Consider the following 17,164-nt stretch of genomic DNA (forward strand, 5'->3'; position numbering starts at 1 on the left):
AGAAACAGTAATAAAGCTCTACAACAGCTCCTTAAGAAAAAAAGACATTTTCCAAAGAATTCATCAAACATGTTTAATCAATATTTCTGTGAAATCAAGAAATACTACATTGTCGATATTAACCAGATACTACAATGGGCTTCTATGTTGTCGTGTGTGTACGTCTAGGCCACACAGACAGCTCAGCAGGATGTCATAAGACAAGACGCCTTGGCCAGCTCAATGCTTCAGTCATCTAAAGCCAACAGATTACACTTTAATTGCTTTGGTGAAATTCAGAATATTTTGATAAGATTTGTTCTTTTTAAATATAACCACAAACTCAACATGAAAAGTGCTTTATTCATATTTAGAATACTTTAAATCTTTCTCCAATATCTTTATATATAATTTTGTAAACAACAGCCAGATCAACCAACTAGGCTCTCCAAAGGCCTGTTGAGTTAACATATGATCGTCATCTGAGTCAATGACGCTTTTAGCTGACAACCTAGAAAGTTAAGCTACAAAACATCATGAAAATAATCATAAAAAGATTAATAGGCTAACTATTGACCATTGTCTAAAAATCAATGACAGTATACATTTGGTTGAAACCAATTTGGTGGCATCTTTGATGAACATTCAAACCTCTGTTGTAAGATTTTTAAAAAGACACCACTGCAATAAGATAACAAAAACCATGAAAGGCTTACTATTGTTAATATATACTTCTATTAACAAAAAGTCACAGATTTATTTGATGTATTCAGACCGATATTCCTTACATGGTGGTACTGGCCTTCAAGAACATAAAGATGAGGAAAGCCCGGGCCTTGAGTTGATTTACTCCTCAGAACCAAGTAAGCCAAAAGCCCAGCAGGTAAAGCTACTGTAGCCAATCGACTATGAAGAGGCCTCGTATACAGGGTTATTACCAGACAAAGCATAGATGATTTCACTTCTACAGCATGAGCGGCTCAACAGGGTTGGAGTCAATCAATTCAGTCAATTCAGGAGGTAAACTGAAATTCTAATTAAACATGTTTCAGAGAAGCACTGAGGATAATTGAAGTAGAGGTTTTTTGGATTGACTGTATTTAAATTGATTGACCCTCAACCCTGTACCTCAGGAAGTTTGGGTGCACAACAAAGAAAAAAGCTGGAGATAAAATTAAGTGTTCAATTACTTTACCTTAATTTTAAATAAAAACAATTACCCATTGACATTTCTTTGTGTCAGAAACCAACTGTATGCAAAACAACATTCCATTGAAATAAGTTATACTTAAAGTTCTTAAAAAATGTAAAAATAAAGAGTTAAATGCAATAAGTAGTACACAAATAATCCTGAAATACATTCTCAGACTGGTGTTTTTGACAGGCAAAAAGCTTCAAGCGATGTCATTTTAGCCAACTAATGTAAAGGCAGTGAATATTAAAAATGTCAAGATCTGGATACAAATTATAATAAGAATGCCATACATTAAAAAGTATTTCAGTCATTCCAGTCATCTGTCTATTAATTACAGAATATAAAACCTCTCACAAGTTTACGAACTTCACAATCCCAACTTTGATTATTACTACCTTGAATACAAGGCCAAGAACATTCAGCCAATTCCTTGCTTCCTTTAAAAATAGACTGCGCCTTTTCCCCACAGTCAGAGTTGTACATATCATACACCATCCATCGATTAAAAACATCAAATGTAATATTCTCAGTTCTGTTTTGGGTATCATAATTGGTCAGAAAACCACAGTATGTAATGACTATGTGTGTATCCATCCTCTTCCCCATTAATAGGAAAAGCACCAGTTTATCAAGTATAAAGCTAAGGTAACCACTCTGACAGCAGCCCTTCTATACTGAACACAAATATAAATGTAACATGCAAAGTGTTGGTCCCATGTGTCATGAACTGAAATATCCCAGAAATGTTCCGTTGGCACAAAAAGCTTGTCTCTCAAATTTTGAGCACAAATTTGTTTACATCCCTATTAGTGGGCATTTCTAAATTGTCACGATAATTTATACACGTGACAGGTGACATATCAAGAAGCTAATTAAACAGCGTGATCATCACACAGGTAAACCTTGTGCTGGGGACAATAAAGGGCCACTCTAAAATGTGCAGTTGTCACACAACACGATACCACAGATGTGTCAAAATGAGGAAACATGCTATTAGCATGCTGACTGAAGGAACGTCCAACAGGGCTCTTGCCTGAGAATTTAATGTTAATTTCTCTACCGTAAGCCACCTCCAGTGTCAATTTAGAGAATTTGGCAGTACGTACAACTGGCTCACAACTGCAGACTGTGTGTAACCACAACAGCTCAGGCCCTCCACATCTGGTTTCCTCACCTGCGGGATCGTCTGGAGGCAGGGGTGCTGAGGAGTATTTCTGTCTGTAATAAAGCCCTTTTGTGGGGAAAAACTGATTCTGACTGACTGGGCCTTGCGCCCAAGTGGGGGGGCCTATGCCTCCCAGGCCCACCCATGTGCCCCTGCCCAGTCATGTGAAAGCCATGAATTAGTGCCTAATGAACTTGTTTCCTGATTTCCTTCTATGAACTGTAATTCAGGAAAATCTTTAAAATTGTTGCATGTTGCGTTTATATTTTTGTTCAGTATAGTTGCCATGTAAGAATAAGGAACATTTGGCCAAGCAAAGAATGCACAAGACTTAGCTAATAAATAAATGTTACTCGTGTACCCGTGTTACATCTAGATCACTCCCCAATCTGTTACCTTTAAAGCACACTTTTCCCAACAAAACCAGAGTTCATATTGGACAAATTCAAGTAGGTCCCTCCGTTTCATTCAGTTTGCTCCATTTGCTTTGTTTGAATACATCCTAGAACTCTTACACTTTGGAGCAGTTTTAGATTGAACAGTTGGACATTGCACTTCATAAAATCACCTTTTATACATCTTAAATAGGTTCTCCATGCACAAAGAACAGAACTTTAAGACACAAATAAAATGAACACAAGACCATATGATGTAGATATAAATAAAGAGAAATATAGAACACAGCTGCAAAAAAAACAACACTTTGCTCAATGTTACATGCAGGTTATTTCTTAGGCAGATAGAAAATAAGAATGAAGAAAATCTGTGTAGTACACCAAAAATGTCCAGTAAAGTCCATGAATTCACTGAGGATGGCTCTTGTCTTCGTTGTATACCTTGTTGTTTGGCGTGGTACATTATATCATGGTACAGTATATCAAGCATGGTGCAGTATATCATTGAGCTATTGTGATAAGGTGGTTGAGATGCCAGTGTGGTCAGTATGTAAGTAACAATATAGAGTGGATTCCACTGAGACACATAAGGAACAAGTCCCTAAGTCGACTACTGTTAATCTCGTCTCGCTCCTCTGTTGCCCTCCACCTCCCCTCCAGACCCCCTGGTCCTCCAGACCCCCTGTTCCCCCTGTTCTTCACAGAGACAATAGGCTGGAATGCAGAACAGGGGAGGATACACTGGGGTTGGGTGGGATGTGGTGTTGAGCAGGGGGAACTGTTGTGTGTGCATGTTAAAGCAGGGTGGTTGTGTGTTGCGATTGTCTGAGAGCGCATTAAGAAAAGAGGTTAGGCAGCACCAGAAGAAGGTATAAATATCCACTGGCGACATTTACGAAAATCTAAAGTCAAGCCGGAGGAAGGGAGAGGGAAACCAGCGAAAGCACAACTACTGCCATAAAATCAGACAACCATAAAGCCACTTAAAAACAGATAAACAAAACAAAATGCTGGACAACAGAGCAATCCAAAAGGAATGCATGATGAACCCACATCACATTCATGCTGTTCTAACCTGCTGCAGTGAGCGGTCAGGGCTGGAATGTACTGGGCTAGGTCAGACCAGGAACCAACCAGAACCAAACTGGACCAGGCCAACACATCAGAAAGCAGAGAAGAGTTCATGACGTAGACCTGGTGTGTGCGTTCTGTCCTGGTAGAGATACTCTCAAATATATTGACACCCTTGCATGATTCACTATGTTTTTTAAGATAAGTTGACATTTAAAAAACATTTGGTATACACACATGAATTTGTTTGATTTACAACTGCACAGGACCAATACATGTTTTCTTCTTCTAACATTGAGATTGTTCACTTCAAAGTCAAAAATAGCCTGGACTAAATTATAAAAAAAATATTTCCTTGGTTGGAAGCAATTATCTTGTTTACGGTGTCATTTCTCTCACCCGTGGTAAGTTGCAGGTGCCTTAAGGGTAAGACACATCCATTCAACCAGTTTTGAAAAGAGAAAACAGAACATTCTGCGCCATTGTAAAGTGCGAGGGTGCCAATATATTTGACTTAATTTGTAAGTAGGTAGGTAGGGAGCTGGGACGATGTGGAGGGGAGAGAATGGGGGGGGGGAAGAGTTTGGTGTGTTGGACAGGAAAATGAGAGGTTGTTCATGTTTAGTGGTGCAAGGAGGGCCCGTTGCTCTGGGTTACGGGGGCAGAGCCAGAGATGTCTAGGAAGACGGAGCGCATGAGGTCGTAGGACTTGTCGGAGAGGTCGGCCACGTTGTCTGACGTCATGCCCTTCGTCTCAATCTTCGGAAGGATCTTCAGTGTGATGGTCCCTTGTTAGAGCATAGCATAAATATCAATATCATCGTAAACATCATCACAACAACCCTCATCATCGTGTCTGCATGGAAGCAAAGGACAACTTCTTTCGATAAATAATATCATAAGCCATTAATGTCAAGAGTAGCTGTGGATAACACCTTTTCAATATGAACTACAAACATCTGTACCCGAGTTGAACTGCTTTTCTTTCCGTAGATAGAAGTTACTGTAGGAGGAGAACACGATGGGAATGATAGGAGCCTGGAACAGAGACAGAAGCAAGAAAGAGAGAAGCAAGAAATATAATTACCATGACAGTTCGTTCCACATTCGATTTAAGCCCAGGATACCAAAATACCATTATTATTTCCAAGATCACAAACCAACAAGTATAATCTACTTTTTAAGGATGCTTCCCTCCCTCAGGCAAGACAAAGACAAACATGAACACACAGACAAAGACATGCATGGCTGACTGGCCTACACAGACTGTCTGTACACACATCTATGGGCACACACACACACTTCGACACCTCATAACCTGGAGTGAACCTGCGGTGTCGGTCTGGCTCTGTTTCATGTAACGTTATTCTTTACATTTATTTCACCTGTCTCCCTTCCTCAGTCTTTCATTCTCCCCAACACTCATCCGATATCACCCTCCATCTATAACCTTAGAAACCCTTTCCATTAGGCTCTCTGGGTCTCTCTCTCCCACTGTATTGCTCCCTCTGTCTTTGCTTCTCTCAGTCTCTCCTACTCCCTTTGTCTTCCATCTGTGCCAAAGGTAGTGAAAATGTCCTCTGCAATTCATATGATGTTCAGTCAGTCTCAATGCTAGGTTGTTAGGTCCCCCTTGTGAACACTGGAATAGAGGCATGCCCGCACACACACACACACACGGCCCTGTGGCTCACTTGCGCTTGCACTGCCAGGTGGAAGGCTCCCTTCTTGAAGGGCAGCAGGTCGCCCCTCTGGTTCCGCGTACCCTCCGGGAACACCCAAAGACGGATCTACAGGGGGCAAAGGTTAGGGGTCAAAGGTGAGGCCTATGTGGAAGCATGGAAACAGTATTTAAATATCAGTGGTGGAGAAAGGTCTGGACACTAAACCAGAAATAAACATAGAAAAAAAATCAAGTATTTTTTATTAAGTTACAAGTATTCAAACTTGGGTTAAGTTTCAGGATATACTGGCTTGGGAATGAAATTAATTTGTTTAATTAATTTTTATGATCTAACAGTATGTCACTCCCTGACATCATACATTATTGTTCTTTCAGAATGGAGTTAGTCGTTAGATTGGAAGGCTCCAGAGCACAGCGCGGGTTTCCGAATTAATCTGGTCCAATAAATTAGTCCTGTTGATTTACCTGGTCATCCAGCATGGTCTTGGCAGCTTCGGCCATGACACTCTTGGCGTCTCTTGTCTTCTTGCGGTTGATGAAGACGATGCCGCCCAGCCAGCACACGATGCCCACAGTGCCAGCGTACACCAGCTCCTTCTTGGCAACCATGGTGCAGCGATCTGGGAGGACCTCCATTAGACCTGGGGGTTGGAAAGGATCTGTTGGTGGATCTGTTACAGGACCTCCATTAGACCTGAGGGAGAACATGATCTTCGAGAAGATCTAGACTATTAGATCTGTTAGGCATTTACACAGGCAGCCCAATATTTTTTCACTAATTAGTCTTTGGACCACTCAGATCAGCACTGAAAAAGAGCTGATGTGAAAAGATGTGTTTTGATTGGTCAAAAGACCAATTAGTGAAAAAATATAAAAATTGGGCTGCCTGTGTAAATGAAGCATTCAAGGATCTTTTAGATCTGATTGCTGGGATATTTCATCTGTATGAAATCGTCATCATGTGGGGTTGAATCTAAAACTTAAGAACCAACCATGCATGTAACTGAATTAACAGTTTTGCACAAGGATTTCATTGACACAACTGAATGATTTGGAATGAGACTAATACCCTGACTACACCGCTCACGTTGCTTGGGCGAGCGTGACAAAATACATTTTGAAATCTATGTTATTCAATTATTGTACCCACACTGCTCGCGAGCATCTGCGTTGCCATGGGCTAAGATAGAAGTCCTTTCTAATTCTGGTGCAGATTGTGCTGCAAGTCCTGCCTTTCCCATCTCGTCATTGGTTTATAGAAGCAGGTACCCACGTGCCATCTCCTCATTGGTTATACCCACATATAAGTTCAAAGATGAAAAAGCCTGTAGGGAGGAGAGATGACTAGAAACGATTCGGTTGACCTTTTTATGTGTGGATTAATTGTCAGAGTAGAGGACCTTGTGCATTTCAGGTAAAATACCAACTCAATGTTTATATCCAAGGACAAATTAGCTAGCAACAGCAAGCTAGCTAAATAGGACAAATTAGCTAGCAACAGCAAGCTATCTAAATAGGACAAATTAGCTAGCAAGTGCAAGCTAACTAGCTAAATTGCCATAAATGTTTAATGCTTTTCGTCCTGTCCCCAAATTAAATGTAATTGGTTCAGAGTTTGTTTTGATATTTTAACCTGCGTGTCGTGATCGCGTTTGGTGTAGGGGGACAAAATAAATGGATGCACGATTGCCGGTTTGGGTTCCGTGTTAGGCCTTAAAGGCACAAGTCTAATAATCAGACCACTGTGCATTAAAAACAAATTAATCAAAATGTTATTGGTCACGTACACATACTATCAAAAGGTGCAGCAAAATGCTTATGTTTCTATCTTCAACAGTGCAGTAACACCGAATACAAACAAATCCCCAAAATAAAAAGACATTATGAAACATCAGAAGGAGCAATGTCAGAGTCTGGAATATGTAAGGGATTATCAATGAGGGGATGTGTGTTTTATGGAAAATAATGAACGTAGAAGGTTTGTTCCACAACGTACTAACGGAGTGGATCTAACCATCCACAGAGTTGCATTACTTTCCAGAGGACGCATAGCCCCTTGTTGATTATCCCTTACATATTCCAGACTCCAGACAAATTATAGCCATGGTACAATGCCCCAGAAATGTGTACACTTGCCGGTGACAATGAACTATTGCCATTCAATTATTCTGTTCTTGATATACTGTATGGTAGAAGAAAATAGTGCATGCTCTAGAATGCACTTCAAGCCAATCTGAAAAAAAGTATTCAACAATGCCATGGTATAAAAATATGTACACCGAACATAAATAAATGCAACATACAACAATTTCAATTTACTGAGTTACACAGTTCATATAAAGAAATCAGTCAATTGAAATAAATTCATTAGGCCTTAGTCTATGGATTTCACATGACTGGGAATACAGAGTTGCATCTGATGTTCACATACAGTACCAGCCAAAAGTTTGGACACCTACTCATTCAAAGATTTTTCATGGCAACCATGTTGCAGAGATCAAACCCAATCGAGATGGTTTGGGATGAGTTGGACCACCGAGTGAAGGAAAATCAGCCAACAAGTGCTCAGCATATGTAGGAACTACTTCAAGACGGTTGTAAAAGCAATCCAGGTGAAGCTGGTTGAGAGAATGCCAAGAGTGTGCAAAGCTGTCATCAAGGCAAAGGGTGGCTACTTTGAAGAATCTCAAATTGATTTTGATTTGTTTAACACTTTTCTGGTTAATACATGATTCCATATGTGTTATTTAATAGTTTTGATGTCGTCACTACTCTTCTACAGTGTAGAAAACAGGAAAAATAAGGAAAAACCCTTGAATGAGTAGGTGTGCCCAAACCTTTGACTGGCACCTTATATATATTGTGGTTTGTCCAACATTGGAACATGTTTGGAATGGGGGTGTGTAAGTTACAAAACAAATGTAAAAGTGTAATATTTTATTTTTATGATTGTATTGCCCTTGTGACCCAATAAAAGTATGTTTATTTAATACATTTGCAAAAATGTATAAAAACCTGTTTTCGCTTTTTCATTATGGGGTATTGTGTGTAGATTGTTGAGGAAAACATTTTATTTAATCAATTTTAGAATACGGCTGTAACGTAACAGTGTGGAAAAAGTCAAGGAGTCTGAATACTTTCCAAATGCACTGTATTTGCACTGTGTGCACTGTGTGTGTGTGTAGAAAAAATATGAATTGACAAGGTGTGTACAACTGTAGCTATATAGGATGAGCCTTGACTAGAATACAGTATATACACAAGGCCTTCAGAAAGTATTCATACCCCTGGACTTATTCCACATTGTTGTTTTACAGCCTGAATTAAAAAATGATCAAATATATGGTTTTAAATCTCACCCATCTACACACAATACCTCATGACAAAGTGACAAAATATAATTTTTTTCAAAATGAAATATAGAAATCTAACTTAGTTAAGTTCTCCCACCCCTTTGATATGACACTCCAAATTGAATTCAGGTGCATCCAATTTCCTTTGATCATCCTTGAGATCCACTTGTCGCCAATTCAATTGCTTGGACATGAATTAGAAAGAAACATTACCCATCTACATAAGGTCCCACAGTTGATCGCGCATGTCAGAGCAGAAACTATACCAAGTCCAGGGAACTGTCCGCAGATCTACGAGATTGTAATTATGCATATCTGGGGAAGGGTATACACATTTCTAGAGCATTTTCAAAATGCAGATCTTTAAAAAAAAATCTGCATTTCAAACCATTTCACATGCGTTTTATGTTAGAATTCAAGTGTGATCAGGAGCGCGCAACTAATGTTCTCCTTCACAAAAAAATGCATTAGCGCAACACATTAGGCAGAAAAAATAAATAATTTTCATCAGATGACAACAGAAGTGCAATGCTATTTGGCTAGCAGCCACACAAGTAAATGAGCTTACAATGAAAAAGCAAGGTATTTTTTGCTAAAACTATGCAAGGCCAACAAATGTACAACGTTTATCATAGAAAGAATGTAGCCAGCTACATGTCCTAATGTTTTTCTTAAAGTTAATCTTGCATTTACCAGAGTAAAGTAGGCTACACCAAGAAAATAACTTTGACTGAGCGCTCACACATGTCTGCATGTTCGTGAATTCTCATCGGAGTGCTAAAGCGCAACTGAAACACAAAATGTGTCTAATGCCAAGCAGAAATCACAAGAAGCATTTTAGATCTGCGTTTACAAAATGTGTCTAATGCCAAGCAGAAATCACAAGAAGCATTTTAGATCTGCGTTCACAAAATGTGTCTAATGCCAAGCAGAAATCACAAGAAGCATTTTAGATCTGCGTTTACAAAATGTGTCTAATGCCAAGCAGAAATCACAAGAAGCATTTTAGATCTGCGTTCACAAAATGTGTCTAATGCCAAGCAGAAATCACAAGAAGCATTTTAGATCTGCGTTTACAAAATGTGTCTAATGCCAAGCAGAAATCACAAGAAGCATTTTAGATCTGCGTTCACAAAATGTGTCTAATGCCAAGCAGAAATCACAAGAAGCATTTTAGATCTGCGTTCACAAAATGTGTCTAATGCCAAGCAGAAATCACAAGAAGCATTTTAGATCTGCGTTCACAAAATGTGTCTAATGCCAAGCAGAAATCACAAGAAGCATTTTAGATCTGCGTTTACAAAATGTGTCTAATGCCAAGCAGAAATCACAAGAAGCATTTTAGATCTGCGTTTACAAAATGCAGCAATATATTTCTTATGCATGATAAACACAAAAGCCCGTGTTAACCCGACCCCAGGTAGTGTGCCTAGAGCTGGCCTTCAGACCAAACTGAGCAACCGGGCAAGAAGAAGGTGACCAAGAACCCAATGATCACTGACAGAACTACAGAGCTGCTTGGCTGAGATGGGAGAACCTGCCAGAAGGACAACAGTCTCTACAGCACTTCACCAATCTGGACTTTATGGGAAAGTGGCCAGACAGAAGCCACTCCTGAGAAAAAGACACGACAGCACGCAAGATAAGGCAAAAATGCCTGTGGTCTTATGAGACAAAAATTTAACTCTTTGGCCTGAATGCAAAGCGCAATGTCTGGAGAAAACCCATGAAGCGTGGTAGTAGCAGCATCATGCTATGTGGACGCTTTTCAGCAGCAGGGACTGGGAGACTGGTAAAGGCCAGAGGAAATAATGAAGATCCAGCCAAATCCTAGATGAGAACCTGTTTCATAGTGCAAAAGACCTTGGACTGGGGCCAATATTTGCATTCCAACAGGACAATGACCACAAGCAACACAGCCAAAGCAATGCTGGAATTGCTTCAGAACAAGAATGTGAAAGTCCTTGAGTGGCCCAGCCAAAGCCCAGACTTGAATCCCATAAAAAATCTGTGGAAAGACTTCAAGATTGCTAATCACCCCATATAACATTACAGAGCTTGAAAAATGGGAGGAAATCCAGATGTGCAAAGCTGATACAGACATACCCAAGACGACTCAAAGCTGTAGTTGCTGCCAAAGGTGCTTCTACAAAGCATTGACTCCGGGGTGTCGATACTTATGTAAATGAGATATTTCTGTATTCACGTCGTCATTATGAGGTAGTGTGCAGATGGCTGGGGGAAAAATTGAATCATTTGAAATTCAGAATGTAACACAAAATGTGGAAGAAGTCAAGGGGTATGAATACCTGCTGAAGTGGGTAAAACAGTATATTAACATTATTAAAAAGTCACCAGTGTTCAATGACTTTGTACATAGGGGCAGCAGTCTAAGGTGCAGAGTAGAGTAGGTGGTAGCCAGCTAGTAACAGTGACTAAGTTCAGGGCAGGGTACTGGGCGGAGGCTGGCTATTTAACACGTCTGATGGCCTGGAGAAAGACGTTTTTCAGTCTCTCGGTCCCAGCTTTGATGCACCTGTACAGTCCGCCTTCTGGACGGTAGCTGGTGAACAGGCCGTGCCTCGGGTGGCTGAGGTCCTTGATGATATTCTTTGCCTTCCTGTGGCTGTAAATGTCCTGGAGGGCAGGCAGTGTGCCCCTGGTGATGTGTTAGGCTGACCGCACCACCCTCTGGAGAGCCCTGCTGTTGTTGGTAATCACACTGTTGAGTCAGTGGTCTGATCAGTCGACTTCACATTTAATGCACAGTGGTCTGATTATTATTGTGAGGACATTTCTGACCTTGAATGGTGTTCTCTCACCTATCTCACCTTATCTCACACTAGCCTTACAAAGTCACAGTTAATATGTCATCTATTTGCAGGGCTCTACACTGACCTTTTTTACAAGGAGTACATGTGAGCCTAAGTTGAAAAATGTAGACAAAGACGTTAGGAGCACAATGGAACATTTGAAATATTAAAGGGTAGGTAGTAAGGCTGGGCAATATATATCACAAAACGTTTGACGTGACAGTATTTTATGTTTCTGAATAATACAAGTTCTAAATATGCTGTATGAATTGTTCACAAATTATTAATGGGGCTTTCTCCATATATACTTTTTAATCCAACTCCAAACAAAAATAATATTTGGCATTTTCAATCAATCGCTGCATTTCTATTATCATTTCCACACACGATGTTGGCAAAAAATATACATTCCTAGTTAATTGGTGATCTGTTGTAAATATGATTATTCTAATTAAATAGTTGGAATATCGTGGGGAGGACCAATGAATAAACGAGGGAGGAATTATTGACAGGGTAGGAACCAAAGTGTTGGTCAGTGTTTCCAGGTGACCCTTACTTCATGTAGCTAGCTAGCTATCCAGCCAACATATTAATGCTTCGCCTATTTCTCTCTGATAAGATACCGTTGCACAAACATGCTGTAATGGGAATTTTCATGTTTGTGCTTTTCTTATAACTACATTTCTGTGTTTTATTTATTCAGTGCGCCAGCACCAAGCCAAGGTAGAAAAATCTACAAAACTCCCATAACCTACTTCACAGAGAACATGCCGAAAAGTTAAAACAAAAAGGAAAACAGACGAGGTACTACACAAAGAGAAAGCAGGCATGATTCTCTTACATTTTGAACTCACGGCAAGATAGCACCAGAGCCTGCCTTACTAACGGGTTCCCACTAGATAACAGCCTCAAAGCCATAAATAGCATGAGGTGTGGCTAACGTAAGCCACCTTGAGCTAGCTACCAAGCTAGCCTACGAACTATGTAGCCACAGTAGATCTTCCATACGACGTTGAGAAATAGTGCATTGTGGGTAGTTTAGAAGTGATCTGGAAATAAGTTAATAAATATGTAATAACCCCAAAACATAACTATGTAACCAGATCGTGACTATAACTAAGTTACTACCTCTTTGACCACACTATTACATTGGTGGGTAAAAACTCATGCTACCTACCCTTTAAAGCTAGAATGGTGCTCCTAAATCAATTTCATGTCGCACAGCAAAAATATTTAGGCACATAGGCGAGTAAAATGGTCACACTGTAGAGCCCTGTATTTGTTTGAGGTGGCTGATTAGAATCAGTAAAGTTTTGCATTTGATTGGTCTGGAATTTGGTACTGGGTCAAGTCGCCATGCCTTGTAGGGAGTTATAGGGCTGTCGCCGACAGCTGCTGCTTGCCTTCGCAGATTCTGTCATTAGGCTACTGAAGTGGCCGCTAATAGGCTACACCAGGGTTCGGCAACCTTTTCCCATTTGGAGTGCCAATTTTTCTTACCCAGGGATGCGAACTGGCGAGGGCCCAAAAAGGTGACACTTTTTTCACACTGAAACATGCAAACAAATCCCAGGTTTTAACTAATTAAACAATGAATATGATCTACATCATCAGTATGTGTGTAACATAAAAAGTGGTTAATGTGAACCGAACTCACAGCTAAAAAAATGTAAGGAAAGCAATCCAATGTTATTTGTTGCCTAGACTTCACTGCAAGTGACACTCAAGTCTTGAAAACAAACACAGTAATATTGCAGTTAGACATGACAGCCTTTATAATAGAATGTTTGTGACCACACACACACACACATCTAAATATTGCACTTGGGGTAAAAACATCTTAAAAATAGAATGAAACAAACAGGCATTCCATTTTTGCTCTATTATAGTGGCCACTATAGACATTGATCAAGTGCACAAGGCTACATGCATGCAAAAATAACATTCAGAGTAAAAAATGTAATAATCCCCCTCAAATCCCAAAGGTGTTACTTTCAAGTTCAACGCAACAAAAGCAATATCTTTGGGCTACACTGCACGTTATTACATTGTACACTTTCTGCCGGTGGACATCTGTTCTACAATATGCCAGTGGAGCATGATACCCTTTGTTGGCATAATTGATCTCTTTCAGGCAGAGAGTACACCTGGCATACCCCTTTTTATCCACTATATTGAAAGAAGGAAAGTGTGTGGCGTTTCTTTCACCTCTATTGGCATCCAGCATAAGCCAGGCCCAGCTCCAGCTACACTTTATCCCTGAATTCATTTGTTTAACAAGCAACGACCTGACTTTCACCTAATGCTCTCATTCTGAAAATTAAAGGGGAAACATTAGTTCAGATAGTTCGTTCGCTAGTTATCATTTTACACAAATTGCCAGGGTCCAGGCAGGAAGCAACTAACGCGTTAAAACTTGAGGAACGGCAAGGAGTTGTATATCAGTTAACGTTAATACTATAGCAAATTGGTTAGGTTACTAACGTTAGCTCATCTGACGTTGTAACGTTAGCTAGCTAGCTGTCGGACTTTATTAGCCAGTTAATTTTCACACAATAAACTCAATTACTTGATGTTGCTCAATATTTCTCTGGCTAGCTAACGGAGAATTTGATCCAGCTACTATAACAAGATACTTAACAATGCTAACAATTCTTGTTCCACCACACTTTCTCCATAACCTCGAACTTTCCAAATGCCACTTGTTTTTCGGTCACAGCTCATGAAGTACACTTCATCACCTTCTCATCCCCGTCTCCTTGGTCAGGCTTCTTCTCCCCTACCTCTTCGTTATCGTTCGGCAAACTGCCTTTACACCCGACTGCAGTCTTTCCAGAGCGCTCGCTGATTCTGTAATTAGCAAATTGGTTGTCTCTGCTCTCTTCAGCCGCGCGCTGCATTCTGTTACGTGAAGGATTGGCTGAGCCTTGGATACAGACAGTATCGCTTTCAAAAGCGCATCACTCGTTCGCTTACAGCCAGTAGTGATCCAAAGCCCCCGAATCTACACGAATCACGTAGGTCACCAAATTTGGATTCAAAACGGTACATTTCGCCGAAAAGGATGTTCACTTTAACAACTAGCTGGTCCAGCCAAAAGCTTGCACTAACAAACTTGCAGCATTGTATAGAATAATTCTGGAACCTCAGAGTTTCCAGAACCAGTGAGATCCAGACAGACACAGCTGTAGGCTATTAGCGCAAGGGATAAGAAGTAAACAGCTGGGCCTCTTTGGACGTTCCACTAGATCAGAGCAGGACTTTCTTTTCCCCTTTCACCCTGAGTGGTTTTTGAAAGGGAGAGGACTGGAAAGGTTCAAATAGGCTACATTGAGGAACTATTGTCATTCTCAATGGATGTAAAAACATACTTTGTTTATTTTCCGTTTGATGTGAAGAAATTACTTCGAGAAGCGCCAAAGCTCATTAGTGGTGGTGAGTCAAGACACTCAAATACTATCAGATCCCCAAATGGGCACATCTATAAACATACATTTGCGCGCAGGCTGGGTAGCCTGCGCATAAATCAGGTGCGCGTCCTTACTCAACATTGAGAGGAGCGCTCCAAAACTAAACAATTCATAAATTGACAACTCGTAAATGGAATGAAATAATAACTTGTGTAGCCTAGGTTGTGTGCTCTGCAAACAACGTGTCCACTCCGACAATGACAACTGTAAATGACTAATAATAAATTGAATGCATTAAAACCTCAGAGCTCCCCCCTACTTTGTGCAATTTCCACCTGAAGACATACCCAAATCTAACAGCCTGTAGCTCAGGCACAGAACCAAGGATATGCATATTCTTGGTACCATTTGAAAGAAAACTCTGAAGTTTGTGTACATGTGAATTGAATGTAGGAGAATATAACAAAATAGATCTGGTTTAGATAAAACAATGAAAAAAAAAAAGTTTTTTATTTTTATATCATCTTTCAAATGAACAAGATAAAACAAACATTCAGATAGGATGATGGGGACCATTTCAGTGAAAAATACAAGAGGGAAACAGTACTTGTGCAAAGTTTCAGAATGATAACTTCCAAAATGAGTGTGCTACATGACATTTATCATGAAGTCACCCAGGTGTCCCACTCAAGTAGCCCAAATGTACCCAAGTGGCCAAATTGGTGAAGGTATACATTTTGAAACAAATAACTATATACAAAATACCAAAATGGTATTCTAAAAAATAATTGAGATATATATATATTATATATCACACACACACACATTTACAAAATAACATGGGTAACTATTTACACACTTTCAATATTTGTAAGACCCTCAGTCCTCTATCAAATCAAATCAATTTATATAGCCCCAGCCTAAAATCCCAAACAGCAAGCAATGCAGGTGTAGAAGCATGGTGGCTAGGAATAACTCCCCAGAAAGGCAAAAACCTAGGAAGAAACCTAGAGAGGAACCAGGCTATGAGGGGTGGCCAGTCCTCTTCTGGCTGTCCCGGGTGGAGATCACAGTGGTTGTAGAGGGTGCAACAGGACAGCACCTCAAGAGTAAAAATTAACAGTTTAGGGTTCCAAAGCCGCAGGCAGAACAGTTGAAACTGGAACAGCAGCAAGGCCGGGTGGACTGGGGACAGCAAGGAGTCATCATGGCAGGTAGTCCTGAAGCATGGTCCAAGGGCTCAGGTCCTCAGAGAAAGAAGGAGAGAAAGAGAGCAGACTTAAATTCACACAAGACACCGGATAAGACAGGAAAAGTACTCCAGATATAACATACTGACCCTAGCCCCCACCAACTTTGCCCAAACTCTAGACAATATTCTGCTGCTGATGCCAGATGCCATAGCAGTCTCTATCTGATGTAAAGCAGAGGGTCGCTGAGCATGTTGTGCATGTGATGGGATACTTCATCTTGCAAACAACACAGTAACACCTCCATGCTGTGCCCTTTTGGCCCTTAGGCACATCCATGCATGCACAAATATATTTGGGCAGATGAACACTTGTGGCAGGAGCAGAAGGGACAGGGCTTGGTGCAGTGGTGCTGTAGCCAGCAAGCTCCTTGATGCTCCCTCTAAAGTAGACTGATTGAGGAAGCATGCTGGCTGTGTTGAGATGTATGGGTTTGCATTCTACACAATACCATTGTATTGCACATACAGTGCCTTGCGAAAGTATTCGGCCCCCTTGAACTTTGCGACCTTTTGCCACATTTCAGGCTACAAACATAAAGATATAAAACTGTATTTTTTTGTGAAGAATCAACAAGTGGGACACAATCATGAAGTGGAACGACATTTATTGGATATTTCAAACTTTTTTAACAAATCAAAAACTGAAAAATTGGGCGTGCAAAATTATTCAGCCCCTTTACTTTCAGTGCAGCAAACTCTCTCCAGAAGTTCAGTGAGGATCTCTGAATGATCCAATGTTGACCTAAATGACTAATGATGATAAATACAATCCACCTGTGTGTAATCAAGTCTCCGTATAAATGCACCTGCACTGTGATAGTCTCAGAGGTCCGTTAAAAGCGCAGAG

At 40.3% G+C, this 17,164-nt stretch overlaps 1 protein-coding gene across 3 annotated transcripts in view; it reads right to left on the reverse strand.

The window, feature by feature from the left end:
- Nucleotides 1-59: 59 nt before the first annotated feature.
- The window catches only part of LOC110523369 (1-acyl-sn-glycerol-3-phosphate acyltransferase alpha), a 34,208-nt gene continuing 17,103 nt past the window's right edge, over nucleotides 60-17,164 (reverse strand). Inside the window, exons 1-5 of one of the 3 annotated variants that reach the window (XM_090234073.1) lie at nucleotides 14,397-14,614; nucleotides 5,955-6,130; nucleotides 5,500-5,595; nucleotides 4,771-4,843; nucleotides 60-4,593 (exon numbers count right to left, since the gene is read on the reverse strand). In XM_090234073.1, the coding sequence (XP_090090199.1) occupies nucleotides 4,427-4,593; nucleotides 4,771-4,843; nucleotides 5,500-5,595; nucleotides 5,955-6,125 (507 nt within the window). In that variant the 5' untranslated portion in view covers nucleotides 6,126-6,130; nucleotides 14,397-14,614 and the 3' untranslated portion in view covers nucleotides 60-4,426. Of the gene's footprint in view, nucleotides 4,594-4,770; nucleotides 4,844-5,499; nucleotides 5,596-5,954; nucleotides 6,131-14,396; nucleotides 14,615-15,542; nucleotides 16,313-17,164 lie in introns of those variants that run through there. The other 2 variants (XM_036976991.2, XM_090234074.1) reach the window with 2 other exon arrangements.

The sequence above is a fragment of the Oncorhynchus mykiss genome, chromosome 5 (assembly GCF_057628025.1).
Source record: "Oncorhynchus mykiss isolate SJ-2025 chromosome 5, ASM5762802v1, whole genome shotgun sequence".
NCBI lineage: Eukaryota > Metazoa > Chordata > Actinopteri > Salmoniformes > Salmonidae > Oncorhynchus > Oncorhynchus mykiss.